The 27,767-nt window shown below is 52.6% G+C and overlaps 12 protein-coding genes across 12 annotated transcripts; 4 read left to right on the forward strand and 8 right to left on the reverse strand.

Moving 5' to 3' along the window:
• Positions 1-266: 266 nt before the first annotated feature.
• Positions 267-1,889, forward strand: BO80DRAFT_344219 (histidine phosphatase family protein; the record flags this gene model as incomplete). Its single annotated transcript, XM_025715266.1, has 4 exons — positions 267-1,041; positions 1,092-1,209; positions 1,280-1,381; positions 1,439-1,889. 4 exons carry the CDS (start codon positions 267-269, stop codon positions 1,887-1,889), a joined length of 1,446 nt encoding a protein of 481 aa, XP_025580247.1.
• Positions 1,890-1,965: 76 nt separating this feature from the next.
• On the reverse strand, positions 1,966-4,077 carry BO80DRAFT_372206 (NAD-dependent succinate-semialdehyde dehydrogenase). The gene is made up of 4 exons (XM_025716518.1): positions 3,696-4,077; positions 3,543-3,630; positions 2,211-3,480; positions 1,966-2,156 (listed from the first exon to the last, which is right to left on the reverse strand). The coding sequence occupies exons 1-4, from the start codon at positions 3,816-3,818 to the stop codon at positions 2,045-2,047; spliced, it is 1,593 nt and encodes a 530-aa protein (XP_025580248.1). The 5' UTR covers positions 3,819-4,077; the 3' UTR covers positions 1,966-2,044.
• A 490-nt stretch (positions 4,078-4,567) lies between these two features.
• BO80DRAFT_397240 (uncharacterized protein) lies at positions 4,568-6,749 on the reverse strand. The gene is made up of 2 exons (XM_025717369.1): positions 6,730-6,749; positions 4,568-6,688 (listed from the first exon to the last, which is right to left on the reverse strand). The coding sequence occupies exon 2, from the start codon at positions 6,493-6,495 to the stop codon at positions 4,603-4,605; it is 1,893 nt and encodes a 630-aa protein (XP_025580249.1). The 5' UTR covers positions 6,496-6,688; positions 6,730-6,749; the 3' UTR covers positions 4,568-4,602.
• A 367-nt stretch (positions 6,750-7,116) lies between these two features.
• On the reverse strand, positions 7,117-9,501 carry nop7 (mRNA-binding ribosome synthesis protein NOP7). The gene is made up of 3 exons (XM_025717370.1): positions 9,409-9,501; positions 9,254-9,352; positions 7,117-9,174 (listed from the first exon to the last, which is right to left on the reverse strand). The coding sequence occupies exons 1-3, from the start codon at positions 9,428-9,430 to the stop codon at positions 7,268-7,270; spliced, it is 2,028 nt and encodes a 675-aa protein (XP_025580250.1). The 5' UTR covers positions 9,431-9,501; the 3' UTR covers positions 7,117-7,267.
• Positions 9,502-9,722: 221 nt separating this feature from the next.
• BO80DRAFT_344893 (GPI-anchor transamidase subunit GAB1) lies at positions 9,723-11,196 on the forward strand (the record flags this gene model as incomplete). The annotated part of the gene is made up of 5 exons (XM_025715299.1): positions 9,723-9,864; positions 9,921-9,985; positions 10,035-10,243; positions 10,287-10,909; positions 10,958-11,196. The coding sequence occupies 5 exons, from the start codon at positions 9,723-9,725 to the stop codon at positions 11,194-11,196; spliced, it is 1,278 nt and encodes a 425-aa protein (XP_025580251.1).
• A 25-nt stretch (positions 11,197-11,221) lies between these two features.
• BO80DRAFT_397248 (N-terminal L-serine N(alpha)-acetyltransferase NAT4) lies at positions 11,222-12,286 on the reverse strand. The gene is made up of 2 exons (XM_025717371.1): positions 12,024-12,286; positions 11,222-11,928 (listed from the first exon to the last, which is right to left on the reverse strand). Exons 1-2 carry the CDS (start codon positions 12,157-12,159, stop codon positions 11,246-11,248), a joined length of 819 nt encoding a protein of 272 aa, XP_025580252.1. The 5' UTR covers positions 12,160-12,286; the 3' UTR covers positions 11,222-11,245.
• Positions 12,287-12,446: 160 nt separating this feature from the next.
• On the reverse strand, positions 12,447-13,919 carry BO80DRAFT_421124 (aldo/keto reductase). The gene is made up of 7 exons (XM_025718530.1): positions 13,775-13,919; positions 13,582-13,728; positions 13,407-13,511; positions 13,078-13,359; positions 12,970-13,025; positions 12,777-12,922; positions 12,447-12,723 (listed from the first exon to the last, which is right to left on the reverse strand). The coding sequence occupies exons 1-7, from the start codon at positions 13,841-13,843 to the stop codon at positions 12,557-12,559; spliced, it is 972 nt and encodes a 323-aa protein (XP_025580253.1). The 5' UTR covers positions 13,844-13,919; the 3' UTR covers positions 12,447-12,556.
• Positions 13,920-15,697: 1,778 nt separating this feature from the next.
• BO80DRAFT_344637 (zinc-dependent alcohol dehydrogenase family protein) lies at positions 15,698-16,911 on the forward strand (the record flags this gene model as incomplete). Its single annotated transcript, XM_025715284.1, has 4 exons — positions 15,698-15,859; positions 15,923-16,312; positions 16,369-16,815; positions 16,867-16,911. 4 exons carry the CDS (start codon positions 15,698-15,700, stop codon positions 16,909-16,911), a joined length of 1,044 nt encoding a protein of 347 aa, XP_025580254.1.
• A 359-nt stretch (positions 16,912-17,270) lies between these two features.
• On the forward strand, positions 17,271-20,307 carry BO80DRAFT_397256 (putative raffinose synthase protein Sip1). Its single transcript, XM_025717372.1, has 2 exons — positions 17,271-17,587; positions 17,640-20,307. Exons 1-2 carry the CDS (start codon positions 17,390-17,392, stop codon positions 20,232-20,234), a joined length of 2,793 nt encoding a protein of 930 aa, XP_025580255.1. The 5' UTR covers positions 17,271-17,389; the 3' UTR covers positions 20,235-20,307.
• A 303-nt stretch (positions 20,308-20,610) lies between these two features.
• BO80DRAFT_344808 (carotenoid oxygenase family protein) lies at positions 20,611-22,356 on the reverse strand (the record flags this gene model as incomplete). The annotated part of the gene is made up of 2 exons (XM_025715293.1): positions 20,611-22,242; positions 22,294-22,356. The coding sequence occupies 2 exons, from the start codon at positions 22,354-22,356 to the stop codon at positions 20,611-20,613; spliced, it is 1,695 nt and encodes a 564-aa protein (XP_025580256.1).
• Positions 22,357-22,672: 316 nt separating this feature from the next.
• Positions 22,673-23,479, reverse strand: BO80DRAFT_421128 (uncharacterized protein). The gene is made up of 3 exons (XM_025718531.1): positions 23,367-23,479; positions 23,252-23,306; positions 22,673-23,191 (listed from the first exon to the last, which is right to left on the reverse strand). The coding sequence occupies exons 1-3, from the start codon at positions 23,470-23,472 to the stop codon at positions 22,795-22,797; spliced, it is 558 nt and encodes a 185-aa protein (XP_025580257.1). The 5' UTR covers positions 23,473-23,479; the 3' UTR covers positions 22,673-22,794.
• A 356-nt stretch (positions 23,480-23,835) lies between these two features.
• On the reverse strand, positions 23,836-27,431 carry BO80DRAFT_344810 (putative MFS transporter; the record flags this gene model as incomplete). The annotated part of the gene is made up of 9 exons (XM_025715294.1): positions 23,836-24,959; positions 25,626-25,897; positions 25,927-26,131; positions 26,185-26,247; positions 26,295-26,637; positions 26,686-26,730; positions 26,778-26,995; positions 27,052-27,163; positions 27,216-27,431. The coding sequence occupies 9 exons, from the start codon at positions 27,429-27,431 to the stop codon at positions 23,836-23,838; spliced, it is 2,598 nt and encodes an 865-aa protein (XP_025580258.1).
• Positions 27,432-27,767: the final 336 nt, after the last annotated feature.

Genomic DNA, 27,767 nt, shown 5'->3' on the forward strand with positions numbered 1-27,767 from the left:
CAGATGTGTTTGAGTCACTGAGCAGTAGACTCCGCAGGATTACGTTATTCCCGTGGCAGCATGCAAGGGATGCGTCCTAGACTCGGCCATATTGAAATTATACATACTCTGATCGCCTGCCACAGGTCCTTCTGCCATACCTGAATGAAGTCATTTTCCGCACTGCATACCAATGATCTAGAACGCGCATACCGTGGATGCGGCCCCCTGAACAAGCAGACCCCCAGCCATAGCTTTACTCTCTATCATCAACTGTCACCGTCGTCATGGAGCGATTATTGGCAGGAATTATTTCTCTATGCTCCATCCCAGCAGCGACTGCGCTGGCCAGCTCCTTCGTCTTCGACAGTTCACTTATCTCCCAGCAAACCTTCGACGGAGAGAATTTCCTCAAATATGACGGAGTCCGTGGTCCCTACGTGGACCGCGTTTCTTACGGAGTCAGTCGCGACACTCCAGCGCAATGCTCTGTCGATCAAGTCATCATGATCAAAAGACACGGCGAACGATATCCCGCATCCGGAGAAGGGGCTTCCATTGAACAAGCCCTAAAGAAAGTCAACGACACCCTCGCCGATAACTACACCGGCGATCTAGCCTTCCTGAAGAATTGGACCTACTTTGTGCCCTCCGACTGCTACGAGGCCGAGACCTGGACAGGTCCCTATGCAGGATTGACGGATGCCTACAACCATGGCCTGGAATATCGCCAACGCTACGGACACCTCTGGGACGGGGAGTCTATTCTCCCGTTATTCACTGCTGACTTCCAACGAGTCATCGAGACGGCCCAGAAATTCGGGGAAGGGTTTTTGGGTAACGATAGCTATGCGACCAAAGCAGGGCTCAATATCATCTCTGAATCTAGTGATCAGGGCGCAGACAGTCTGACTCCGACTTGCCACAAGCAAGATGATAATGCACAGAGTATCTGCGATAGCATGCCATACTACCTGCCACAATTTGATGTAGCGGCAGATCGACTGAATGCTCAGTACCCTGGTCTGAACCTCAACTGGACAGACGTGGTTTCACTAATGCGTATATTTCCTTCCTCTAGACCACCTCACTCACTTTCTAACAACCAGCAGTAATGACCGCCTACGAGCTAAACACGCGCTCTTCATCAGACTGGATCGAGGTCTTCACCACCGACGAATGGGTCAGTTTCTCCCATATCTGGAACGTCAATTTTTACTACTGCTCTGGGTAAATCCCCCCCTCCCTCTCCCCCATCACCTCCTCTACCCACCCTCTAACATCAACCCCATCCATCCAGCCCCGGAAACTCATACATGCGCGCCGTCGGCGCCCTCTACATCAACGCCACCCTAGCCCTCCTCACCGAAGGCCCCTCCTCCGGCTCTCTCTTCTTCAACTTGTACGGACCCCCCTCCCCCCTCCTCCCCCCAAACCACACCCTAACCCCCTTTCCTAGCGCCCACGACAGCAACATAACCCCGATAATCACCGCCCTCGGCATCGCCACCCCCTCCACCCCCCTCCCCACCAACCAAATCCCCTTCCCACCCACCCCCTGGAAAACCGAAGACATCGTGCCCATGGGCGGACGTCTCACCATCGAGCGCCTAAACTGTACCTCCTCCGCGCTCGCCCCAGCCGGGACCTTCGTTCGCCTCGTGCTCAACGAAGCCGTCGTTCCTCTCCAGGAATGCCAGAATGGTCCGGGTTATTCGTGTCCCTTGGCTAATTATACGGAGTTTGTGCGTGGACTGCCGTCGTTTGTGTCGGAGTGTGAGGTTCCAGAGTCACAGCCGCAGTATTTGGGGTTTTGGTGGGATTATTCGACGTCTCAGGAGGAGAATTTTCGGAAAAGGGGGGGGGGGGGTGTAATGGCTTGGCTTAGGGGGGTGGAAGGAGAAGGATAAGAAGAGAAGAAAGGAAAAGAGAGATCATAAGAAGAAACAGCGCCGTAAGTAAAGCTAGTAGCATGGTATAACAAATCCGTTCCCATATCCAAAAAAAAAAAAAAAGGTATCCGACCAATCTATCCATCATATCTCCATAATTTGTAGGAACCCATTTACTGAAGAGGCTCAATACCACCGAAAGTCACACTCTTGATCGTCAAGAACTCATCGATACCGTACTTGCTTCCCTCCCGGCCGAAGCCGCTCTGCTTGACACCGCCGAACCTGTATATCCCGTTAGTACTACTGCTTAAGTCTATGATGAGAAGGGAAACGTACGGAGAAGCAACGTCACTGATCAGTCCCGTGTTGACACCAACCATACCGACTTCCAGAGCTTCCGCGACGCGGAAGATGCGCTTGACGTTACCGCTGAAGAAGTAACCAGCGAGACCGACCTCGGCGCGGTTGGCCAGGTCGACAACCTCCTTTTCGGTCTCGAAGGGGAAAAGACCGGCCACGGGACCGAACGTCTCTTCGGAGGCAATCAACATGTCCTTGCTCATCTCGGTAAGAACAGTGGGGTGGTAGAAGTTAGGTCCGAGGTGAGAGGCCTTCTCGCCACCAGCCAGGATCTTGGCGCCCTTGGACACGGCGTCACGAACATGTTCGTCGACCTTGTCGACGGCGCGGTTGTGGATGACAGGGCCGTGAGTGATGCCGGCTTCGAAACCAGCACCGAGCTTGAAGTCGTTGACCTTAGCCACGAAGCGCTTGACGAACTCGTCGTACACGCCGCGCTGGACGTAGATCCGGTTCGCGCAGACGCAGGTCTGGCCGGAGCTACGGAACTTGGAGGCAATAGCGCCCGCGACAGCGGCATCGATGTCCTCGACGTCATCGAAAACAATGAAGGGGGCGTTGCCGCCGAGTTCCCAGGAGACCTTCTTGAGGGTGGAAGAGGCCTGCTTCATGAGAAGCTTGCCGACGTTGGTGGAGCCGGTGAAAGAGACCTTCCGAACCTCGGGGTGGGTGGTGATGGCTTCGCCAACCTCGGGGGTGTTCTGAGCGGCGGTGACGATGTTGACGACACCCTTGGGAATACCAGCGCGGTGGGCCAGTTCGGCGAGGGCGTTCGCAGTGAAAGGAGTCTCACCGGGGGACTTGGCAACAACGGTACAACCAGCCGCTAGGGCGGGAGCGATCTTTCTGGTGATCATGGCAGCGGGGAAGTTCCATGGTGTGATAAGACCGCAGACACCGACGGGCTGCTTTAGGGTGATGACCCGGTTACCGGGCACGGAGGAGGGAATGGTGTCACCGTAGATACGGGGGGCCTCTTCGCTGAACCATTCGAAAAAGCTGGCGGCGTAGTTCACCTCGCCCTTGGCATCGGCGAGGGGCTTTCCATTCTCCCAAGTTATCAGGGTGGCTAGGTCCTCTGCATTGTCAATCATAAGCTGGTACCATCTGCGCAACATGCGAGCGCGCTCGCGGGCCAGCGTTGTGCGGAACTTGGGGAATGCCTCTTGAGCAGCCTGGATGGCCTTCTCAGTGTCGGCGGCGGTGAATTCGGGGCATGTGCCGATGAGCTTTCCGGATGAGGGGTCTACAGAGATGGTCTGTGATGAGTTATTGGTCTTTTGACTTGGATGGTGAGTTACGGCTTACCGTGGACTTCAAAGGTCTTGCCAGATTGAGCGTCTACCCACTCGCCATTGACGTAAGCCTTCTGGATGAAGAGGGACTGGTCCTTGAGCTATAAGAAGGGTAAGATTAGCGACTGATTCTCCCCGGACAAGAAAAGAGGGGATGTGCACAAACCGGAGGGACGGTGTGACCCATGGTGGAGAGGCGTTTAGCGTAGATGGGAGGAGGAATAGCGAAGGGATAACGAAGGCGTGGTCTCAACAGCTGCCGGGAAACAGGGCGAACAATTCGCTCCATTGCTTAGTTAAATACTGGACTCACTAGCACCCAAACGGATCGTCCCAACAATCGGAATTGACGGACGAGCAGATCTTCAGCTGCTCTTTCGCTGTTCGCTCCGAGCTCAGTGCGGGGGAGACCTCGGTTTGCGGGAGAGCAAAGGGATTCCGGGATGCGCTTGGGGGTCGCTCTGCCACAACTTTGCCGGTCTGTTAGCAATTAAAATACTGAAGAAGTTTCCAATGAACCCCGGACAAGGCCAGCTATTTATTCTCGGCGCCAGCAGTGGATTCTCGCAATGGCGATGCGTCGCGAATCTTACCGGTGGCCGTCCAGCGGGGAGCTCCCGGTCACGTGGACAGACGTCATCCGGAGTCTTCGATTGCGCCCCACTCCTGTTCAGGGTTGCTGGCCGGTTTAGAAGTAGGAATTCAGTAATGGTGAATCTGCTGCGGGGTTTACAGTACAAAATGACCCTAAATATGGGACTCATCTGGTCATTTTGACCCTGAGCTGTCTATCCTTCGTCGCAAAATACACTGATGTATGAGGAATACCATATCGATATGCTATCCCTCGTCTCGGTGAGTATAGCCAATCGGCAAGGACCTTCACGGCAGCTCCGGAAGCTTCCACCAATCGGACGGTTCCAGACCTCCGGTATCTGGCGCTGTAATACGGCATATTTTACATATACTCATCTAGCACCATCGATCTAGGTCATACATACTGTACAGGACTTGTGTGTTCCTTTCAGGCATGAGAAAGGGCAATTGACCCGAGTATATTAGTCTATAAGACATCACTCATCGTAAACATCACCTTCGCCGTGTGTGCCAGTCGAAGATCGACCATCAGAGCTTTTGGAACGATAATTCGGGTGCATGCGCTTCATATGCAGATTGAGATTCCAGGTCCGCGAGAAGCCCTTGCTGTGTCGAGAACAAGACCGAAGAGGGCATACCAGATCTTTCTTGCGATGCTCTCCTTTGCCTTTTGGACGAGATCCATCACCGACGTCCTCGGGCGCTGTGCTGTTGGCTCGCGATGTAGATCCCTTCGTGGACGCAGCACGAGAGCGTGACCGTCTACTCGCCGGTCGAGAGGGTTGTGAGACTTCAGCCTCAATCTCAAGTTCGGGCTCATGCTCGGATTTGGGCTCAGGCTCAGACTCCGACTCGCTTTCTGCGTATTTCCATACCTTTGCATCCTCCTCTTGTACCTCTTGGGTGACCTTCCCTTCCTTGAGAACCTGGAAAGCCATGTCTTCGCCAAATAGACTCGCGCATCTTTGTGAGGTTCGCATCACCACAGCTGGTGGCAAGCCTATTATGGCGGCGACCCCCAACACCTCGCTCCAGTCCCGTATCCCAAGGCGAACACGACTCCCGGATCGTCGGCGATCGCTGCCGATTGAGCGCCCCCGTGAGCGGGAAGAGTGCTGTGACTGTGATTCGTAACGTGAATCTGCTTGGGAGGAGGCAAATGCGCTTGATTCAGGTTCGCTTGATATATGCGTACTACGAGAACGAGTATCGCTCGAACCGCTTTTCCAGGACGACCGCCGGGTGCGTTTTCTTCCTCGGGACTGACTCCTCTCTCGCTGGAGGGCGATTTTCCTCTTCCTGGGAGACGAGGCGCCTGAGATTATGCTCTCGGTGTCAGTTTGCCAGTCGCTCGCGGAGCTATCATCTGCTGCTACTCCGCCCTTACGGGCACGATGAAGGCCCATGAGAAGATCATCGAGTTGAGACAATATATTCCGAGTCAGCGGGCGTAGTTGCCGACGTGACTTGTCATCATCTGTCTGGACAGCAGGGCGTAGTGGAACTTCATCCATTCCATCACGCTCGCTCTCCCAGCCGGTACTCTCCTCCTGCGTCTCAGCCTGAGACGTTGACCTTTTGATTCGTAGTGGAGTGTACGGCCTCGCTTTATATTCCCAGTCCCGGGCCAGGAACCTCTCTTTTGCTGTTCGAAGCATAATCGCCATAAGATTCTCCTCCAACTCCGCACTTGGCCGAGGATCGGGCTGCATCCTCAGTGTCCAAGCATCGTCAGCACTCCTCCGAATTTCCTCACCCGGTCTCGGTACTTCCGCTGACGGAAGAGGCCACGCGGCCCAGCGCTTTGGGGGAGCAAAAGCCTCCATCTCATCGAGAAGTTGTTCATTTGTCTCTGTTGCCCGTTTCGCTATCTCCCGAGCCCGAACCCGGAGCGCATAAGCGTTGTACAGATGCGCCGCCAGATCCCGAGCTCGGATATCTTCCAGAGCTTGGGCATTCTGTCTCTCTTCGGCAGTCAGATTTCTCCACGTAGATTCAGGTCCCCGAAACCTATTAGGACGGTACGAAGGCTCCGATGGACTCTCTGATTCACGTTGGAAATCTTCCGTAGTTTCCGGAAGATTCTTTTCGGGTGACTGATGGCGAGATGCATAGCTGCTTCCATCTGAGGCGGATTCGACATCGCTCTCGACGTAGGTGGCATCAGAGAGACCGTTTTCAATCAACGGGTCCTCTTCCATTGCCATATCGAGGTCTGCTTGGCCATCGACCCCGCCAAACGGAGTCTCTGGGTAGGGTACCAGATCGGCAACATCCTGACTGCTAGGGCCTCCGAAGATGGACCTGTATGGCTGCGCTGACTGTGGCGGGCTAAAGCGCGGCGAATTCCTGCTTGAAAGCGAGGACATGCCTCAGTGAAGTGCTGAAAAGCAGTTGTGGCTATCTTAAGCACATGCAGTGGATATTCGGTTGTTCATAGATGTGCCAAGCCAAAAAAAAGCCCGCAGACAGCGACAATCTAGATGATTGTTCGGTTGATGATGTTTGTCACAGTTTGCAGTGTGGACACGAGCTTATCTTCGGAGAATTAGCCATCGGAACTTATTGCCGTGGAAGTACTCTTACAGCCAGTCAGGTCAGTATTATTTTGCGCCCTTTCAGAATTGAATCGGGAATGTTGATGGAGAGATTGAATGCTTGCGGAGCCAGAGAAAAAGTCGATTGCACGTGACTTGATACAGGTCTCATTTCGATCAGTGCGTGTCCACCAATCTATCTTTTTGAAATAGCTCAGTACATCCTGGGGTCAAAATTGAGACTGGACTTAGATCCCTGCTGGATTTATATTATGGGAATTTGTTGTATTAGATGGCCAACCGGCGACTGTGTAGATCCCTGCGGATATAGATTGTCTATCACGGATAGTACTCAAGCTACTATCGAGTTACATCGATTTTTGAAGCACTTCCCGTCCCAGTTCTACGTCCACAGAGTTTATCTATAATTCAGTCTTAATAGTGTGCACTTTTGAACAGATTAGATGTGTAGACTTATTAGACAACACTCTAGAAACTGATGCTAGTAAATCAAGACTCAAGACGCCGTTATAGGAATGCTTCCAAATCCCATCAAGGATATCATTCTATTCTCACAGAAAAGCCAACTTTTATGTGCCTATGTTCATTTCTGGCCACCCTTCTCGCCCTTCTCGAGCTTTCTGCGCTTGGACCGCAGCTTGGCGGCCTCCTCGGACTGCTTCTTGTTCGAGTAGATCATCTTCTCGAGCAGCTTGCGCTTCTTCCGGCTCATCATCATCTTCTGTCTCTCCAATTCCTCCTCCTCCTTGCGCTTCTTCGAGGCGATCTTCTTGGCCTGCGCAGACTTCTTCTTGGATGATTCACCAGCGGCACCGCCAGAGGAGAAAGGAAGACCGGCTGCCTCAGCCTCGAGTTCCTTCTGGTGCTGTGTCCGGGCGGCTTCCTCCTCATCTTCGGATTCGGAGGCGGCCTCCTCTTCGAATCCGCCAAAGTCCTCATCTTCCTCCTCCTCGCTTCCACTCTCATCGTCATCAGTCTCAGCAACATCCATGCCGCCGTTGATATCTTCCTCATCCTCGCTCTCAGCCTCGGACTCCTCCTTGGTATCGGCCTTCTTCTCCTCAGTGGCATCTTCCATCTCCTCATCGCTGTCGCTCTCCTCATCCAGCTCCGCCTCGCCCTCCTCTTCCTGCTCAGCCAAGCTGGCGCGGGGGTCGTAGCCACCCCGGGTAGGCTTGACCCATGGGCTCAAATGGGGAGGGAGAGTCGCACCGGGGGCGTACAGGTCGGCACGGAGAAGCTTGCCTTCGTTGATGCAGTCCCACACCCATTGGGGCTGGACATAGGTTCTACCGGGGATGCGAGTGCCCGGGCGGACCTTCTGGACAGCTCCCTCTGAAGCAGCAGGAATAGCCGGCAGCGAAGCCTCGGGCAAGGAAGGCCGGTCAACGATCTGGTGAGTGATGCGGGTATCTGTCTCGTCATGCGTGAAAGCTCCGTCGCCAAGGACAGCGTCCCAGCCGATTCTGGTGCAGCCGAAGGAACGAAGGATGAATTCCAAGGGAGCCTTGGGTGCCTCACGGGAAACGTAGAAGACGAAAGGAGCGAACAGAGAGCCAGCCTGGTCACCGCTCAAGTCAGGTTGAGGAAGGGTATCGGCCTCGGGAGCGGTAGGTTCGAACTTGTCGATCGCATCAGAGGCCTCTTCAGTGGACTCCACGACTTGCTCATCCTTGGTCCGATCCAGACCTGCCGACTTAATAACCTTGTCGACCTTGGCTTGGACCTCACGGGAGACCTCCTGGTTGGAAGTCTTGTTCGTCTGCTTGTTTGCCTCGATAGCCTTGGGCGCTTCGCCAACAGTGCGTCCCTCCAGAGTGAAAGCCGCCAACTCAGCACCGTTCTCATCGCTGCGGGTATCGAACTTAGGGGGGTAACGGAGACCAAGAGTCGAGTAGAGGCGGTAGTTGACAAATCCGAGCAGAGTCGTGTAGAACTCGACGAAAGTGGCCATGATACGGTAATCGACGTCGCCGTTCACTCGCTGCACGAAGCGGTAGGGCACCAGCCACATGATATCCTGTCCCTGGATGGTCGCCTGGTAATAGATACCCTTGATCGACAAGAAAGACTTGCGCAGAGAGTTTGTGGTGATCAGGTAATGTTGGAACTCGTGGGTGACCCGCTGGCAGAGAGCAATGGTCTTGGGAGGAACGTGAGCAGAAGAGGGGAGGTTAGCGAAGAGGAACAGCAGAGACAAGGCATCGTCGAGGTCTCTGAGGGCGTCAATGAATGTCGGGTAGCGCTCCTTGATGATGTGGTCCAAGGTGAGTTTGGGCGCGTGGTTCTTCTCCAAGCGGGATGCATCTCCGACTTCTCCACGTCCAAGGGACCGGGCAATCTTCTTCGCAAGCGCCTTCTGGTCGCGGAACTTTCTGAGGAGGGGCTCATGCAGAAGGAACTGGATATCTTTCGTGTAGTAGAAAGTAGTGTTGGGGGTGGAAGACTTGGAGGCCTTCTTCTTGTTGCGAGGCTCACGGGGATAGATTCCTGTTTACAAACGAGGTTCGATCAGCATTATGATTCGATTCGGAGTCTAAACATTCGATCCCAACAGAAGAATACATACCCTTGAAGATACATAGTCGACGGAAATCCGGGAGGGAAATCTGAAGTTTGCGCACGGCCTGGGTTCTGGTGATGAAGTTTTTGGCCTGGCCAGAGGTTCCTGCAAAAGGGATTGTCAGCGTGAAATTGTCGCATCAAAAAGAGGAGAAGACATACCCTTCTTCTTGATCTTAGCCATCTTTGCGACGGTGCTGGTGTAAAATTTGCGGGTTGAAGATTGGAGGAAATCCGATAACCAGAAAAAATCTCGATAAGTTTTTTTTCCAATACTTTTCTGGATCAGCAGCTCGGGTGGCCCGTGCACCGCGGAAAAGGGAAATGCGCGGAGGCGTCGGGGCACGTGAAGCGACTCCGACAGCTGGAGGTCTCTCCGCCTCCAACTGGCCCCTCGACTCGTCTTAAGGCTGCTGCATTGGCCGATTCTTGATCCGGACGGGCATGCCCTGATTATCCAGATTTTTGATGTCAGCATGGGGGTCGATCACAGGAAAGCTGCCGTGTTTGGTGGTGCTCTGGCCCTGCGACTTCTTCTCTTAGTGCTGTTCCCCTCACTCCCCGACTTGTTGACGGGCAGGGTCGAGGTCTCGACGCCGGTGACCAGTTTCAAACGACGTAAGTCGGAGTTGGAAGTGAAGAATTGGGCGGCTTACTTATTTTGTGTTTTATAGTTCAAGAAGGCCTTTTCCTCTACACCCGCAATGTTTCTCCCTACGATGGCGGCGTCTTCCACCAGGTATGGCGCGATGCCTTGACACCAATGGGCGCTCATTCTGACAGCACAGGCACCGCTACTTCTTCCTCTATTTTCTCTCTTACCGAACGCTCAATCCTTCCCTCTACCGACTGTGGTATTCTACTCATTAATAGATCTCGTGAACGCGAACGCTTTGGCTACCATTTCGGATTCAGGACAGGCGGTCTCGGGGAGATTCTATTCGGCATTGCGGAAGCATATTAGATGGGATGGAGTGTCAATTGCAGCATGGTATTGGTGGTCTTTGTATACTTGGTTTCACACGCGCTAACGCTGTCAGGTTCCTTTTCAATCCCTTCACCGTTGCAACATGTCTAGGCCGGTCAACTGGGGTGTTTACTACGACTGGGATTCTATACGCCTTTTCAAGTGCCGTTACCGGGAACAGCCTGAACGCGATGCTCGCTCTGGGATTTGCGTCATACCTATCAATATACCCTGCGCTTCTCTTCATTCCGCTTGTTCTTCTCTGCTACGACCAGCGAGCTCAGAAGGCTAAGACGTCCTCCGGGGTCGCATCGTTCGCTCTTCAACACTTTGCAATCTTTATTATATGCATTGCAGGGCTACTTGGGGTATCCACTTTATTGATTGGTGACTTTTACACCTTCATCTCTGCAACATATGGTTTCCAGTTGCTCGTCCCTGACCTGACCCCCAATGTGGGCCTTTGGTGGTACTTCTTCATTGAGATCTTCGACTCGTTCCGAGAGTTCTTCCTTGGAGTCTTCTGGCTGCATCTAGCTGCATACATGGGTGGTCTCACACTGCGATTGCGCCGGCAGCCCTTGTTTGTGCTCACGTCGCTTTTGGGGATTTTCGCCATCTTCAAGCCTTATCCTAGCATCTCCGATGCATCGTTATACTTCGCCCTCCTTCCACTCTACCGCCACCTCTTCCCTTGTGAGTACCTCTGCATCGCACGTGCTGACCTCAGCTAAAGTCATCTAGTGATGCGATACACCTTTTTTGCAATTTCCGCTCTTCTCTACGCCACGCTTCTGGGCCCCGCGTTCTATCATCTTTGGATATACGCCGGCTCTGGCAACGCCAATTTCTTCTACGCCATCACCCTAGTATGGAGTCTTGGCCTTTCGATACTACTCGCGGACACCATCTTCGCGGCTCTCCGCGACGAATGGGAGCATGATAACCCCGAGCTGCGGGGCAAAGAAGTACGACAAGTGTAAATTGTGTATTATATACAATGATAAGCCTCATTTCCTGGCCCCAGACCCCTTATACATACGGACCCCCGTCCAACTTCATAGACATAATCCTATAATCCGGCTCCTTAACCGTCCCATTCCTCAACCGCCTCGGCCGCGGACTATACTCATCCGTCTCAAACCCCAGCGCAGCATAAAGCCTCTGCGCGACCCCATTCGACCTAAACACGGTCAACATGGCCTTCTCCATTCCCACTCGTCTCCCAATCTCCAACAACATAAGCATGAGCCACTTCCCCAACCCCTGTCCCTGCACACTCGGCGACAAATGAACCTCATAGCAGTAAATCGCCTCCTTCCCATCCTCATACGTGATCATGAATGATATGAACCCGACCACGTCCTCCCCTTCGCCATGTTCGTCCCCCTCCCGACGAACAACCAAATACTTCATATCAGGCAGTTTCATCTCCTTCCGTTTCTTGGTCGGCGACCACCCCGTCGAGGAAGCTTGATATGCAGCTGAAGATGTCTCCTCGATGAGCTTAAAGCATTGGTTCAGGTCTGTATCTGGGATAGTGGATGGGTCGTGAACAGATATTTTGTACTCTTTCTGTTCTCGTTCACCTTCAACATCATCAGACCCCAACCCACGACCTATATACCTCAGCCCTTCCTCGGGGATATATCTCTCTGCAAAATCCCGAATACCAAGTAAATTGGTCCTTTCAACCAGTGGGAGTTTATAATGATCTGAGCCGGATGAATTAGCCTAACCCGTTACATTCAAATCTCAAATAAATAGATCTTATTAATATTATTTACGGGGTTGACTTGGCTTGTCTTACACTGCTTTTTATCATTGTATTCGATGGTAGAGCCGTTTCGTGTCTTCGGCATTTGCTCTTTTCCGCGGACGCGTTTCCGACGTGTAGGAGTAGTGGTTTTCTTGGTTATTCGGCCTTCTTGGATGGTGGGGGACATTTTTGGTTTGTCTTTGTGGTGGATTTTTGTTTCGGATGGGATTGGATTGGATTGCTTTTCTATGGGAGGGAGGGAGGTATGTAGGGTGTCTTATTCTTTTGCTTTGCTGATGAGGGATTTGATTGTGGGTTGGTTGGTTGGTTGATGGGTCGGGATTTTTGCCGGGGCGGGTGGTGTTGTACATGCAGGCATGCATGTATGCGTTGACTCATGGAATGCATTGAGGTGATATATCTCTCGTTTTTTTTAGACTTCGTGATTGAGTTTAGAAGGGGGTTAATTCTATTGTTTGCCATGTGGTTGGTATTTGTCTCTAATATGGGTTGATTCTTGTGTAATCGCAGCACATGAATTGGCCAGTTGACTGACACCTTTGACAGCATCTACAAGTATATGTCTAAGCTTCCTCTCTTGCCTTAGCAGCAGCCTCTTCAGCCCGCCGCTCGGCCTCTTCAGCTCCCAACTCTCCGAAGATATCAATTCCCCAGCGGAAGGGGTAGTTGTACCGCGTGTTGCGATCAAGTTCGTTCAAGGCTTCGAACTCGGCGTCGGGGATGATGAAATCTGCAGTGTTGTTAGATTATTGGTTTATAGTAGAAAAATGAAGAGGTTAATACCGTTAAAGTTGCTCTCAATTCGGGACGGGGTGACACTCTTGGGCAGAACGGCGGTGCCGCGCTGAACAGCCCACGAGATCAGCAAGATAGCGGGATCTTTGTTAAGTTTCTTCGCAATTTCAATAACCTGAGGCTCATCGATGACACTATGGGTTGATTAGTGAGTGCAAGTGGCCTAGATTGGACGACATACCGAGGTTGACCGAAGATGTTGTTGCCCAGAGGGCTATATGCGACAGGAAGGATGTTCTGCGTTCCAATTAGCGATCAGAATGAAACTGGTCATGATATGGATACTCACCTTATCTTTCAGGTACTGGGTGAGTTCAGGCTGCAGCAAGTACGGGTGCGCCTCGATCTGGTTCGCAGCAGGAGGGATTTTCGCAGTCTTGAGCAGCTCTTCCACCTTCTCAATGGTGAAGTTGCTCACACCGATACTCCGTACCTTGCCCGATTCGACAAGGGCCTCCAGTGCTTTCCATGTTTCGGAGATGGGGACGTCTGCGATCCGGAAGCGCTTCGTGACTGGGTCAAGGGGGGGCTGGAAATTGTTCTGGTGTGGAAATGCCACGGGCCAGTGGATCTGGGGCTATTAGCGGAGTGCAAATTTGATATTGAGAGCTGTCGTACCAGGTACAGATCCAGGTAGTCGGTCTGAAGATCCTTGAGGGTCTTGTTGACGGCCTCTTCTACGTTCTCAGGATGGTGGTGGGTGTTCCACAGCTTGCTAGTGATCTAAGGAAAGATAACAAGGAATTTGTCAGTCAAGGATGCAGAAAACAGCGAATGCGATAGGGGCACTCACAAAGATCTCTTCACGTGGCACTCCCGATTTCTTCCAGCCATTTCCGACTTCTGACTCGTTCTGGTAGATTGCGGCGGCATCGATATGACGGTATCCGGCGCGCAGGGCTGCCTCGACTGCGTTTTCCACCTCATGAGGTTTGGATAGCTGGACGTGTTAGTATGCGAAGCAATATCCCGAAGTGTTGACATACCCATGTCCCCAGACCAACGGCGGGGATCTCGTATCCCGAGTTAAGCTTGAAGGTGCGTCCCAGAGACATGTTGTTGAATGGACCTTTTCACAGATATTCCGAGAAATTTACTAGCAGAATGTGAGCAGAAAGCAGCAGCGCAGCCTTTAAAGGCAGGGAAAGGGGAAAGGGACCATGGTCAGGAGAGATGAGGGGATACCTAGCAGATTACCCCTCATCTGCGGTCGATCCCGTCCGCGTAATGCGAGGTCGAATCACATTCACGAATGAGCGTATGAGTCCACATAGATTCGTGGATGATACAATGCTTAACCGTTTATTGTTGTCAGCTCATCATGTTGAGGAATTGCGCGATGCTTCATGGTCCCGCTTTGGTTCGGCAACAAATGACCGGGGACCCTGGGCTATACTTCCTACTTCGCCGCTTGACCAACTACACAGTATTTCTGCAGACTAAGTTCTTCAAAGAGGGGATCTGTGTAATCTAGATCCGATCGGAAGTATTTCATGTCATTGACTGTACCCGGAATTATCGCAAAGCCTAGCCTGTTTGTTGGGTGGTGATTGCGGGACCGCTCTAGCACCAAGAAATGCGTCGCTCGTACTCCAGAAGATGACATTATTTGTTGAGATGACGGCATCACCACCGGTGACACACAGGTAGATGCATTGATTATTATATACTCACCGAGGGTCCCAGTTTACCAGTATGAGGGATTACCTGGCTAATTGACAGCCCTCAGACCGTCCAGGATGTGGGTGAATGCACGAAACGTACATGGTAGAAATGGCCATAAAATATTATAGGTCGTCTGCGAAGTGTATGCCACCTCAAAACCTGTGTGGCTAATCGCCGAGTGATCCAGTGTTCAAACTGCAGTCTTTTGCACTCTTCGACACCAGTATTTCAATGTCGTCAGTCTTTGCATCGGCCTGCAGAGGGACGCGCATAAAAGCCGACGCGGAGTTCCTTCGGCTTATCTGATGGTGGGGCACGCGTCTGGCCATGCGAGCCGGCAGAAGACGGGCCACAAGATGAGCATAAGCTCTTTGGAGATTGGAGCTTACACCGAAGACTGCCAGGAACAGCTTATCCTTGTCAACCCGTTACATCCTGGATTCGACGTCTCCGATGAGGCTGACCGACGGTTTTCCCGGCTTCTAGAAGCCAGGTTTTTGAACCCGGCGAGCGGTTGTCCCTCCAACGGCCCAGTGCCCCACCGCCATTGCCCACTATGAGAGAAGGAGCATGCCGCAACTGATCGTTTTGTCGGACTATAATATCCCGCTGACATACATGTCATGTTAAACATCGCGATGGCTATATGGCAAGAAATTCTCGGTCCAAGATACTCGTCGGTGGATATAACCCGATCAAGTAACCGGAAGAAAGGAAATTGAATCCAAACAGAAAAGTCTGCTCTCGCCTTGGCGGGGCTCCCGGCCCACCGGCCTCATCGCAACCACGCAAGACATGCAATCTGGATGGCTTTGGCTACGGTTAACATGAACAGCCAAAAAGCGATGGTCCATTACTGTGGCAGACGAAGGCTTCACCAATTCTGTCGATCTTTCGAGATACATACGGAATAGTACTTATCCAACCCCACTTGCATGGAAGAACCCAAGAATTCGGCACAGCATGGATTTATCAGCAAGGAACACCTTGGAGACAACAGTTTTCTATGATTGCCATGATTTGCTGATTCCTATCCGGTCTCCATATCCCGAACCTTTGTTGCCGTTAGGAATTGCGGTCCTTATTAAGCATACGGTCAATCAAGTGGAGCTTGCCCACTTACCTCAATGTTCAAAAGCTGCTCTATAAGCTATATATCCCCCACCAAAAGTCAAGCCAGGTTCCAACGGATTCTGTTGCCATAAAAAGTGTACACTTAACCACATCACAACAAAATACGAACAATGGGTTCCACATCTCAGAAGCAGTGGACCGTCCTGAACAAGGATAATGGCTTTGATGGCCTCACTTTTGGCGATGCGCCGATCCCAAAAGTCGGTGAAAACGAGGTCTTGGTGAAGTTCCATGCAGCTTCGCTGAACTTCCGTGACCTGATCATCCCACAGGTGCGTTCTTCATTTCCCGCCCTAACCATCGTTCCTACTGACAGTTGCTCTTTGTTTCCGCAGGGAAAATACCCTTTTGCGCTCAACTTCCCCGTCGTTCCTGGCTCCGACGGTGCTGGTGAGGTGGTTGACGCCGGATCCAAGGTCTCCCTGTTCAAGAAGGGTGACAAGGTCGTCACTTTGTTCAACCAGGACCACCAGTATGGCCCCGTTGATGGCAAGGCCGCCAGCTCTGGCCTTGGTGGCGTGATTGACGGTACTCTCCGTCAATACGGTGTCTTCAACGAAAATGGTCTGGTCAAGTGCCCCCAGAACCTCAGTTGCCTGGAGTCCAGCACCCTCTCGTGCGCTGCTCTCACGAGTTGGAATGCTCTGTACGGATTGAAGCCTTTGCAGCCTGGCCAGACCGTGTTGGTGCAGGGAACAGGTGGTGTTAGCATTTTCGCTTTGCAGGTAGGTCTTCATCCAGGCTTGAGAAACACACAGTAAACTGATGGATGACTCGCTAGTTCGCCAAAGCGGCCGGCGCAAGGGTCATTGCCACGACCTCGTCCGCAGAAAAGGAGAAGAAATTGAAGGAGCTGGGCGCCGACCACGTCATTAACTACAAGACCGAGCCCAACTGGGGAGATGTGGCTCGCAGTCTCACCCCTGACAATGCTGGTGTCGATCACATTGTCGAGGTCGGAGGCAGCGGCACCCTCAACCAAAGTTTCAAGTGTATCAAGTTTGAGGGCGTGATCAGCATCATCGGGTTTGTTGGAGGAGTTGACCCCAAGACCATGCCAAACGTCCTTGATACTCTGGGCCACATCTGCACTGTCCGGGGTATTTACGTCGGTAGCAAGGCCATGATGAACGACATGGTTAGGGCCATTGAGGCCAACAACATCCACCCGGTAGTGGACGAGAAGGTCTTTACCCTGGAGCAGACTAGGGAGGCATACGAGTACATGGTGAGTAGGCTTGTTCAAGACAATTGGCATGATACTAACCGATTGAAACAGTGGGCTCGGAAGCACTTTGGCAAGCTCGCCATCAAGATCGAATAAACGAGTCAAATAATTCTAGATATACAGCGTAGATGATATAATCAAATAATTCACAAGATACAACACACGATCCCATGCTTGTTTGTGGCAGAAGCTTCCAAGTCTTCCCAAACGTAGACTTCACCTCGTGCGGGGATGGAAGGCTTATAGCCTTGTGAAGTGGTAGGTGATGACGTATATGAAGTCTGGAGTCTGACCTGCTTGACTGGCGAATCTCAGGTTGATACTGGAGGTTGACCAAAACACGTCGTCTGCAGGCGCGAGTGCAGCAAGCCAATCAAGGATGGGGGTACTTCCCCTCACCGCATCGCCACATCATCCTACACCTTCCTCTTCCCCCCCCCCCCCCCCCCCCCCATCCCCGCAAGGCCCCCAGCTTCTTCCACCCCCCAGCTTAGAGCTCAGATGGACTACTCTCTCGTGCCATCTTCCTCCTTCACTGAGCATCCTCCCTTGATAGTCCCTGCCACCGGTCCAGATGCAAGCCAATACAAGACATAGATCGACCCTGCCGATCTGCGGGCCCGATCGCAAGAACATCAAGAGATCCCAGATCAAGTTTATTCGTCCGGCACAGATGAGCTTGCTCGCTCGAGTGACGTGCTATCCTCCCTTGGGCCAAGTAACCTGTCGTCCAAGGGGTGCAAAGCCTACGGGGTCCCAGAAGCCTGATACGGTAGATAGTAGCTCCTACCAGTCACGATGCCGCCGATAGCTGATCTCGATAGATCAATTTCACAGTGGTCCTAGAATCAAGTACCTCATTCCCCGTGCAGCCATGGGATGTTCAAGTATGGCATAATATCACCAGCTCAGAGTGGACCGCGTCTTCATTGGCTTATTGCAGTCCTTCCGTGGCACCCCTCATGAATAGCAGCGCGGAAGAATATAAATATTTCCGTCATGTCTTCTCCGGGGAAATTGCTCTTCCTTCAGATCCTGGATACGCACAATTTACGGTTCGGTATCGAATCAACCCGGATGCTGAGTGGCAGTGGGTGAACCAGCAGCAGAGTGTAAGTGACGGAGTCTTGGTATTTGGCTCGCCGAAGCCGGGGTTCAACTCCTCAGAGTCGACCTCAGCGGAGTTCAAGAAGTATTTCGATAGCATGTCTTCCGATATCGAAATCCAGCCTAAGAAAAGTGAAGCTCCTGGGTCGAATTTGTGGCATCTTTCTGGAGAAGCCAAGCCAGCTCGCGAAGGTGCATCCGGGGACCAGGAGCTGGCTCTTGGGGTGCCAGTATCAGTCGCGAGGTACTTTGCCTTGGTGCGGATCTGGACTCCATGGCTCGGACCAAGGCATGGACAAGGAAAATTTGCGTTGACTGAGGATGCCATCATGTGCTCCTTTCTTCGGAAAGATGGAATTCATCTCGTTCTTCTGGGACTGTCTGGAACGGACAATGTGTTGACGACCTTTGGATCGGGCGAGAATGGCGAGGTAGTGGTTAAATCCCTCAGTGATAATACGAAGTCCTCCAAGTTCGAAATCTTGGCATCTGCTGCGGAGGATTTCGAGGTTGCCATGAGTGCAATCATATACGAGGCACGCAAGCTCCTAAGGCCATATGCCGAGCAGGAGGAATCTGAAACAGTCCGAGCCCCGGTGTCACCACCACCGGATGACATCGTTGTGGTCGAAAAGGACGTGAAGGCACAGTGGTTAGCAGAGTGGTACGATGGCTTGACCTATTGTACCTGGAATGGACTGGGCCAGAATCTGACGGAAGAGAAAATCCTTCGTGGTCTCGATTCACTCAAATCGCATGGGATCAAGATAGCCAACCTGATTATCGACGACAATTGGCAGACACTGGACGATGCGGACTCGCAGTTCAAGAGGGGCTGGAGGCAGTTTGAAGGAAATCCCGATGCTTTTCCCAAGGGTTTCAAGCAAACCATCGAATCTATCCGGCGAAGCCACCCAAACATCGAGCACATTGCAGTCTGGCATGCTATGCTTGGATACTGGGGAGGCATCTCATCGGAGGGTGAACTTGCCAAGAAGTACAAGACCAAAAGAGTTGAACTCAAAGTGCCAGCTGTAGGAGGCGCTATCTCGCATGCGTTTGAGAGAGGATCAATTCTAGCAATTGACCCGGATGATGTCCAACGGTTCTATGACGACTTCTACAGATATCTTGCGTCAATCGGGGTGGATTCCGTCAAGGCAGATGCTCAGTTCTTCCTGGATTTGATCAAAGATCCGGAAGACCGGCGGAATTTTATAACTGCCTACCAGGACGCCTGGTCCATCTCCACACTGAGACACTTTAGCTCGAGGGCTATATCTTGCATGTCGATGTTCCCACAGGCCATCTTCCATTCACAGCTTCCAACCAATAAGCCCACTATTCCTCTGCGGAACTCGGACGACTTCTTCCCCGACATCGAAGCATCCCATCCCTGGCATATATTCTGTAATGCTCATAATGCGCTGCTTACCCGGTACTTGAACGTGGTCCCAGACTGGGACATGTTTCAGACAAGCCACCCCTATGCCGGATTCCACGCCGCGGCACGTTGTGTCTCTGGCGGCCCGGTCTATATCACGGATGAGCCAGGCAGGCATGACGTCTCGTTGATTGAGCAAATGACCGCTCCGACCATACACGGGGCAACCGTGATTCTTCGGCCAAGCCTGATCGGTCGCGCTATGGACATGTACCACGACTATAACGAGGGCCATATCGTCCGTGTAGGTACCTACACCGGCTGGGCACGAACCGGTAGCGGAATTCTGGGTCTGTTTAATATCTCCACTACTGAGAAATCCACCATGGTCCACTTGTTAGATTTTCCTGGCATCCACCACGATTCCCAGGGCGAGTACATCATCCGCGCACACACCAGCGGCATGGTTGCCGAGAACTTGCAAGTCTCGGACACGGGCTCACTGGTCTCCGTATCATTGCCTCAGAAAGGCTGGGAGATTCTGACAACGTATCCTACCCACACGTTCAACATGAAGACGGATAGCCCAACGAAGGTGGCGGTTCTGGGCCTAATCGGCAAAATGACCGGTGCTGCCGCACTAATTTACTCCGACATCTACCTAGAAAACAACGGCCGACTTCGATTCGATATCAGCTTGAAAGCTCTCGGGACTGTTGGCATCTATATGTCGGACCTGTGGAACTGGAGTATCGAGGAAAACTTCATGGTCACGATCCTCGGAAAACCTGTGCCTCGCAACACAGTGTGGAAAGAAGGCGGCGATGAAGGCAGAGTGCTGGCGGTGGATATCCTAGCGGCGTGGAAGGCAATGGGCTTGCAGGCCGGATGGAGCAATGATGTTCTCGTTGAGATTTTCGTGGGTTAACGTACACAGTTTAGTCCAATTAATCTTGATCGAGTGAACAGGGCAATATGACTTAGAAGCCAATGAACATGAGCAAATGTCCAATGTCTCATTTCTTCTAATCGCTAGGCAGGACCAAGCCTACTTTATTCTGCATGCGCTACAATTGAGGTAGTCTCTAGAATGTCGACACTGATCAATGAAATGAATGGGCATATCTTCCTAAAACCAACGTGTAATCGATATATTATCCATCCAAACTTACACTATACAAACACAGCAAAACAGTATGCACAACAATCAAACAAGAGCATAAGCAAACCTCAAAAACCGGCAAACAGAAGAAAAAAACCTATACACTATCCCTCCCGACAACATAATCCAATCTCAACCCCATCTAATAATCCCCCGTCGGAACCCCCCTCACAGGAACATGCTGACCATGAAACCCAAACGCAACGGGCCCATTCACCCTCGCTCTCCCCAACTCCGCCAAATCCCGGGCATCCAAACAAAGCAAATAACTCTTGCCCGTCAATCCATCCAACACCACACTCAGCAAGACGCCATCATCTTCCTCCAGCCCGTCAGGGTTCGCAACGAAAATCGGTTCCCCGGGGGACTGGGCATGATGAGCCCAGATGAGCGTCTCCTGGGTCTCGTTGTCGAGCTTCATGATGCTGTCGAAGAGAGTGGATTCGCCGCGATCGGCGACGCTGTACGTGTAGCGGTGTTTGCGGGTGACGTAGTTTGGGTTCATGGTTGGGAGTTCGGGGGAGAGGGGTTTGCAGAGGGAGGATTCGAGGATTGCGGGGATGGGGGTGGTGGAAGGGGAGGGGTTAGGGGTGTCGGGGATGGCGGGGAGACGGAAGCGGGTGATGGATGAGGTGGAGCCGGAGGTTCTTTGTGCCTGGCAGATGGATTTTGCGGATGGGGAGTCGGAGAGGAGGTTTTCGTAGTAGAGTTTGTGTAGGAAGTCGAGGTTGGGGAAAGTGATTAGTTCGGCGATGATGTCGGTTTTGTATTTGTCAGTGGTGGACGGTTCTTGCCAGGAGTTGATGGTGTGGAAGCAGAAGAATGGGGGCGTTTGGTAGGTGGCGACGAGGCCTTTGTCGGCCTTGCGATCGATGATGTACCACATTGCTGGGGCGGTTGGGTCGAATGGTTTGATGGCGTCGAGGAAGCTCATCTGTCCCACGTCGGGGAGGGAGAGGTGGGCGTTCCAGACGCAGAGGATCACGTAGTCTTCTGTGAGGAGGAGGGAGTGGAGATAGGCTGGGGTGGCGGGGAAGGTTGCGAGGATGGTGGTTTCGCCGGTTGAGGCGGATATGCGGAAGACACGATAGATGGGTGATGGCTTGACGGCGAGGTTGTAGTTGAAGACATCGCCGGTCTTGGGGTCGGAACGGGCATGCGAGGCTGTCTCGGGGCCATCCAGGTCCGGGTGGAGGTTTTGCTGCGTGGCAAGGGCAATTGGCTCCAGGGTCTGCGGGTCAAGCTGCTTGAAGATGTTGTAGTCGGTTTTGGCGTGCAAGGTCTTGATTCCGGAAGACGTGTCCCAGCGAATACCGGCTCCGTTGGGTGAAGAAGACACCCCGAGACCTGGCATGTTGACGCTGAGGGTGACTCCCACGTTAACGTGGGCAGGGCTCTCAGGCTCCCGCTCAGCGGGTTCAAATTCGGACTGGACTTTATGATAGATGGTCTTGCATGGGTCTCGCTTTTGGCCGAAGCTCAGCTTGCCCAAGTGACCGGTCTGTCTCACCAATTCGATGAGGCCATCGGTCGAGAAGCGAGAGTTGTAGAAAACACGCATTGATGGGTGCGTGGCGTCCGGAGTGACCAATTGGAATCGATGAGTCTCACTGAATCCGTCGAACCAGTGACTGGCACGAAAGGTGTCTCCGTGGACGGTGTCGACCTTGTATTTGCCTGGTCCAGTGCGGTAGAGCACACCCGCAGCATAGGCGGGAATCTGGCCTTCGACATCGAGCTCGACGGGCGTTTTCTCCTCGTAGTTGGCATCGAACTGGGGTTGTTGGTATGAGTAAGAATGCATGTGCCAGTTGGGAGTACTTACACCTTTGACGTTGGGCCAGTTGTTGAAGTGGTCTTCAACGCGAGCCTCCTGTGCGGTAGTCATGATGGTGAGCGGCTTGTTTTTTTGCTATGGAACTGTCTTCGTGGAACGTGATGATTGAAGGTGATGAGGAGCAGAAACATACCTAGGATGAGCGAACCCTTTATAGGCCGAGCCTCAGCAGTGGTCAGTTGGAGTGGTTGTTAATCAGAGCTGTGATGATGGAGGTGGGGGGATCCCGCCGGAGGAGAAGCTGAGCCGGCTTCCTGAGTATCGCCCCATCAGCGATTATTCAACGACTCATGGGCCATCACTTCACCTGATGTGGTTCTCCACTATATGGTTATTAGCAGGCACGATGGCAGGAAATCAGCACCCTGGTAAGTGAAGTTCAGGCTCCTTCTCTATGCAAAATGTTTATATACAGTGATTGATTCTTCCATGCTCGTGAGAGTCCCGTCTTCCTCCTAAGTGCACTTTTCAACCATCTAGACGATGAGCTTAACTCTGTCCCTCGTCCAGGACAATGTTACGTAGTCTATAAGCCCTCAGGCGAGCCTCACGATCCGGGTAGAACGTCTGAGGCCCAAGATTCCATGTGGAGAGTTCCGGAGCCGGCACTGGATGGGTCGACTCTGGGGGCAATGGCTTCTCGTTCAGAGCGGAGTCCGTGCCCTGGCTGCGCGGGAGTCCTCCACTGTCTTGGAGCCGCAGATACGTGCAGGGCTTCCGTCGTGTGGAGCATTCGATACATGGTTGCCCCCCATCGCAGGACTTCTTAAGCTTTGCGCAGGCATCACATGCATGACGTTCTTTGCCGCCTATGCGAGGCCCGGGGATGGCCTGGCCAGTGCGTATACGAGCGGAGCAAGATTTCCAGTGTCGTCGCAGGACGTCTCTTCGCAGGGGTTCCAACGTCAGTTCACGGTACCGTCTCCTCTACCCTAAACATACGCACCCTCGTTTGTACTGAGAGCCGCAGAATCCACATTTGAAGGGCTTCTCCGCGCTGTCTGGATGCAATCATCAGCACCACCACACAGCTATCGCTTCAAGGGATGAGTCTATCATACGGGTAGCTGTATGTCGCTTGTGATGGTCTAAGCGATGGAAGACGGCAGTGCAAAACTGGCAGGTCCATACACCGTCCATCGTTCGGTTATCGGCAGAGCCTCGCATATTGATGGACTCGTGTCGTTGGAAATAACGAATCGGAGATTTGTTGATTGTAACTGCATAGACTAGGCAGCAACGGCTCGAGTCAAGCGGGGCGGAGGCTGTGCTGGTTGGCCTGAAGCGGGATTCACCCACCAGAGGGATCGGAAACCGGGGTTGCACAGGAGGAAGGGGAAACAAAGAAAAGGAAGCATGGTCAGAAAGAAAACCCCTCCCGGGTCAGCAATGTGGAGGAATTCCGCGAGATCCGGGAGTGGAGTGAAAGTGGCCGACGATTAGGAAGCCGGCGGGATTCCCCCGCAGAGCCGAGGCCGGGCGGTCATGGCGCAGATCTACACAGCATGCCAAGCTGACCACGAAACCGCCTCAATCGTAAGTCAGATATCGCCTGCCGATCCCATATGGCTCAGTCCAGATGGTTCCGTCAATACTCGCGTCGAGAAGCCATCCGTGGCAGATGATGTCGTCGTCCCCCTTGCGATACGTGGGCACTGGGAAGGCGATTTTCTTCACAAGCGAGTCGAAACTCACGCTTGTCTCGTCCTTGCTACAGTCCTGCTGTTTTTCCTTCTCTCGGTCCTTGTAGCACTGGAACAATTGTCGCACAAATCCCGAATCTTCCCCAAGGTGATCCTTGGCTTGCACCATCTCGAATTCATCGGCTGTATCTACAATCAAAAGCCGTTCCAGTGATGGCAAGAAATCGGTTGCCTGCCAGCCAGATCGGACAGGTCGATCCAAGCCATAAGGTGCAACAAGTACCAGATGCGTCAAATTCGAGCACCGACGGAGCCCGTCGATGAACTGTATAGATGTCACATCAACTTCGCACAGTGCGAGGCGGCGCAGACGAGGCCAGAGGGACCACACCGCTGGTTCGTAGTCCTCTTCATCCAACTGATCCGAAGGCGTTTCCCAGACCTGAGGCAGACCTAGCGTGTCAAGGCAGAGATCGTCTGCGGCTGAGCAGAATTCCTCCAACTGTGTCAAGCGTAAGAACGCTTTACGGAGCATTGGGCGGACTCCGTAACCATCTAGCGCAGGGTGAAAGAAGCGCATTGGCAAATCGACCACCAGCCGGGTCAAACGGCGACAGAGGTAGAATGAGAGCGTATCGATATTTTGCGCCACAGAAGGCTTGTCGGGCTCGAGCAGGGCCAGTACAAGTCCAGTGGTAACATTCTGTTGGATATCTGCCCCGGGTCCAACAAACCTTTCATCAATTAGGGCTGCTGGCTTGCATTCGAGAAGCTTCTTCAAGGAGTCCTCGTGGTCAATGAGCAGACAGTGGTTAATCAGAAGACGCCTCGCGATCTGGCAAGTGAACCGTGAAACCAACGTCAAGTTAACTAGCGTATCAATTTCCCCGGAGAAGATAGGGTAGGCCACTGGCGGGTCTGGTGGTATAATCGACTCAATGATGAGTTGGATGATTTCGGGTGGAAGACGCATTGGCATCAAGTCTATCCCGATGATCTTGGCGGGTAGGCCTTGACGTGAAGCGCCGGGTGTTTGAGCCCGGAGCTAAAGGTGAGTGATCAACGGGGGATCACTGAACAGAAAGTTGAGCAAGATGGTCGAACCGAGGAACTGATTCTCTCATGAATATTGAAAGGAGTTGGTTCTGTTTGCCTTCTAGTCGGCCAACAATGTCAATGGTCGACGAACATGAACTAAGGCGTCGAGCTGCCTTGGTCACCGTCTGCTTGCCCGTGAAGCACTGCGATAATTGCTGGGGCTTGTCAGCCATGAAGGCAGGATACTCTGACAAGAAGCCGACTTGTCTGGAAGCTGGCTCCGTGAAACGAACAGGACCGTCCCTGGGATTTGTCCGAGTCGACAAGCCGGCGATCCTGGCGGGCGCCGAGCCAGTGGACGGCTAGACCCGATCCAGCCTAGCGTGGTGGTTCCCCCAACACTTACTGGAGTTACTCGACTTACTCTCTGCCTTCGCATCTACTCCTGCCACTACTTCGTCTATCATCTGGCTGCTAAAAGGGTTCTAATTGCTACGATTCGATATCATTACACATCACGAATATTGCTAATCCATCCTCAGGCACTATTCCCTGTGACGGCTCCCCAGATATACGCCGCCCAACTTCCCAGCACAAGCAGCACCAGTCCGGTGAAACTGCAGATCGAGATAATCTTACTACGCTGGCAGTGTGTCACCAGATGGTACTCCCGAAGCTCACTGATGAACTCGGGACCAATGGTAAGGCGTTGTTTGCGGGTCCACTGCAAGGGAGCCAGATTGCGGCCGACCATCGAGCCGACCAGGAGGAGGATGGAGATGATCGAGCAACAGATAGCGAGGAAAAGATAGACTCGCACAGATCGGTGGTACGAATCATTATCAGCATCCTGGAGAGCACCAGTAATGATGCCAATGATTATGGTCATCCTGAACAGGGTTAGCGCTTGCCTTTCATCTTGGACGCTAGGGGGGCTTACGCGTTGTTCATGGTAACCTTGAGGGAATACGCGGTGCCAAAAACAGATTGATGCCAGAGGGTCGTGCGAATGCCATCGATAATTGATGTCGGACCCAGGGACACTGCAACCGCGTATATCCCGAACGCTGCCGCCGTCCCCTGGCTGGTTGCGGCGAAGTTCACCAGTACCATACTGATAAAGATGCCCAGTCCACACACGCACACTAAACATGCAAATCAGTAACCATGGATCGAAATGGTGGAGTTCGTCACTTACAAACAGAGGCACGATGGCCAAGAACATCAATGAAGACTCCCAGGCAGGGAACAAGGAAAAAACCTATATTCGGTCAAGGAAGGTTCCAACAGCATGAGTGATTCACTCACCAGCATATTGAGCCAATGCGCTGTACCACCCGGCCTTGATTGCATCCACATCGAACCGTTTCTCGGCCAGTTCTGTAGCGTTCGAGCTGAAAACGCTAGCGGTACTGGTCTGGAACATCGAAAAAGCGAGAACTGCCCAGAACATCCACGGGAGCTGGAACATCTTCCGAATCTCGAACTTCTTGTTCCTTTCAGTCAGGGTCTCCTGGGTGGCAGTATCTTGGCGACCCCGATAGTTCCGATCGCAGTAACGGTTGAATAGCCAGAAGAAACATGTCGCGGCGTTTGTGAAAAGATTCATGAAGACAGAGGTCCAAAAGACCCAGGCAAAGTTGCCCGTGTTCTAGGATGTTGTTAGATTGGGAATTTCCAATTGCATAAAGGCTCATACCTTGGCGATAATGTTGGCTGTTGACTTTCCAACGAAACCTCCAATCTGTACTGGTCAGCCTCCTTCCGGCGTCGCAAAAGCGGCCAGCTTACCTTGCCAATTGCCAGTTCAAATCCGAGAGTGGAAGCGAATCCGTTACTCGGCGCAAACCACGATGAAAACATCTTGTACTGAGCCGTTTGGGTTGCAATATCACCAAAGGCAAGGATAATCCTCCCCCCGATCATGAATTTGAAAGATCGAACTGTGGTCGCAGCGGCGACCAAGATGGAACCGATGGTATAAACGGCATTTCCATAAACAATCATCCCTGCAAAAGGTCAGTGATTCCAGCTCGAGGCGGACAAAAGATGGGATCAAACATACGAGCGCCTCCCACTCGATCTGTTATGATACCACCAACGAGAAGAAGAGCGGTGGCCATAAAGTCCTCGCTTGCTGTTAGGAGGGAGTATTGGGTGTTTGTGATATGCAGTTCCTATAGCCACACCATTAGACGTTTCCTGCAGTGTCTCCGCAGGTCACGTTACCTTTTTCAAGGTACTCTTCATGGCGCCTGTAACGCCACTGCTCCAGTGCGACCCGAAGCTAATACACGAAATGAGCAATACGGCAATCAGCTTGGCGAGCAACGGAGGTGGGCGTTTGCCGTCCGCATTATCGGTGGTGTTGTCTTTCGAATGAAGAGAAGAAGAGGTGGCGGCCTCTCCCGCTGTAACCTCCGTTGTGTCTTTTTCGATCGCCATACTGCACGTGTGCTCCGACCCGGATCTTATTTCGGGGGTGACCTGTCGTGTCAACCTTCTAGCCCTCGCACACGTTGTCCTCCTCTTGGCACGGAACAATGAAGCGATCGTCGTGGAAAATAAAATGCAAGCTACGCAGGGGAGAAACGGACCTCCATAGCTTTTATACGGCGCAGCGACGGAAGCCAAGCTTGCCCACACAAGCTAAAAGTTTCTTTTCTCACCGATCAGGACCCATGCTGCCAAGCAGATAGCATCAGATAAGATGCCCGTGTTTCTCCGATTCTCGCAAATGCACACCTATCGAGGAAAGTCTCCATCCTTGGGTGTGCGATG

Source organism: Aspergillus ibericus (genome assembly GCF_003184845.1).
Source record: "Aspergillus ibericus CBS 121593 unplaced genomic scaffold BO80scaffold_2, whole genome shotgun sequence".
Classification (NCBI taxonomy): Eukaryota; Fungi; Ascomycota; class Eurotiomycetes; order Eurotiales; family Aspergillaceae; genus Aspergillus; species Aspergillus ibericus.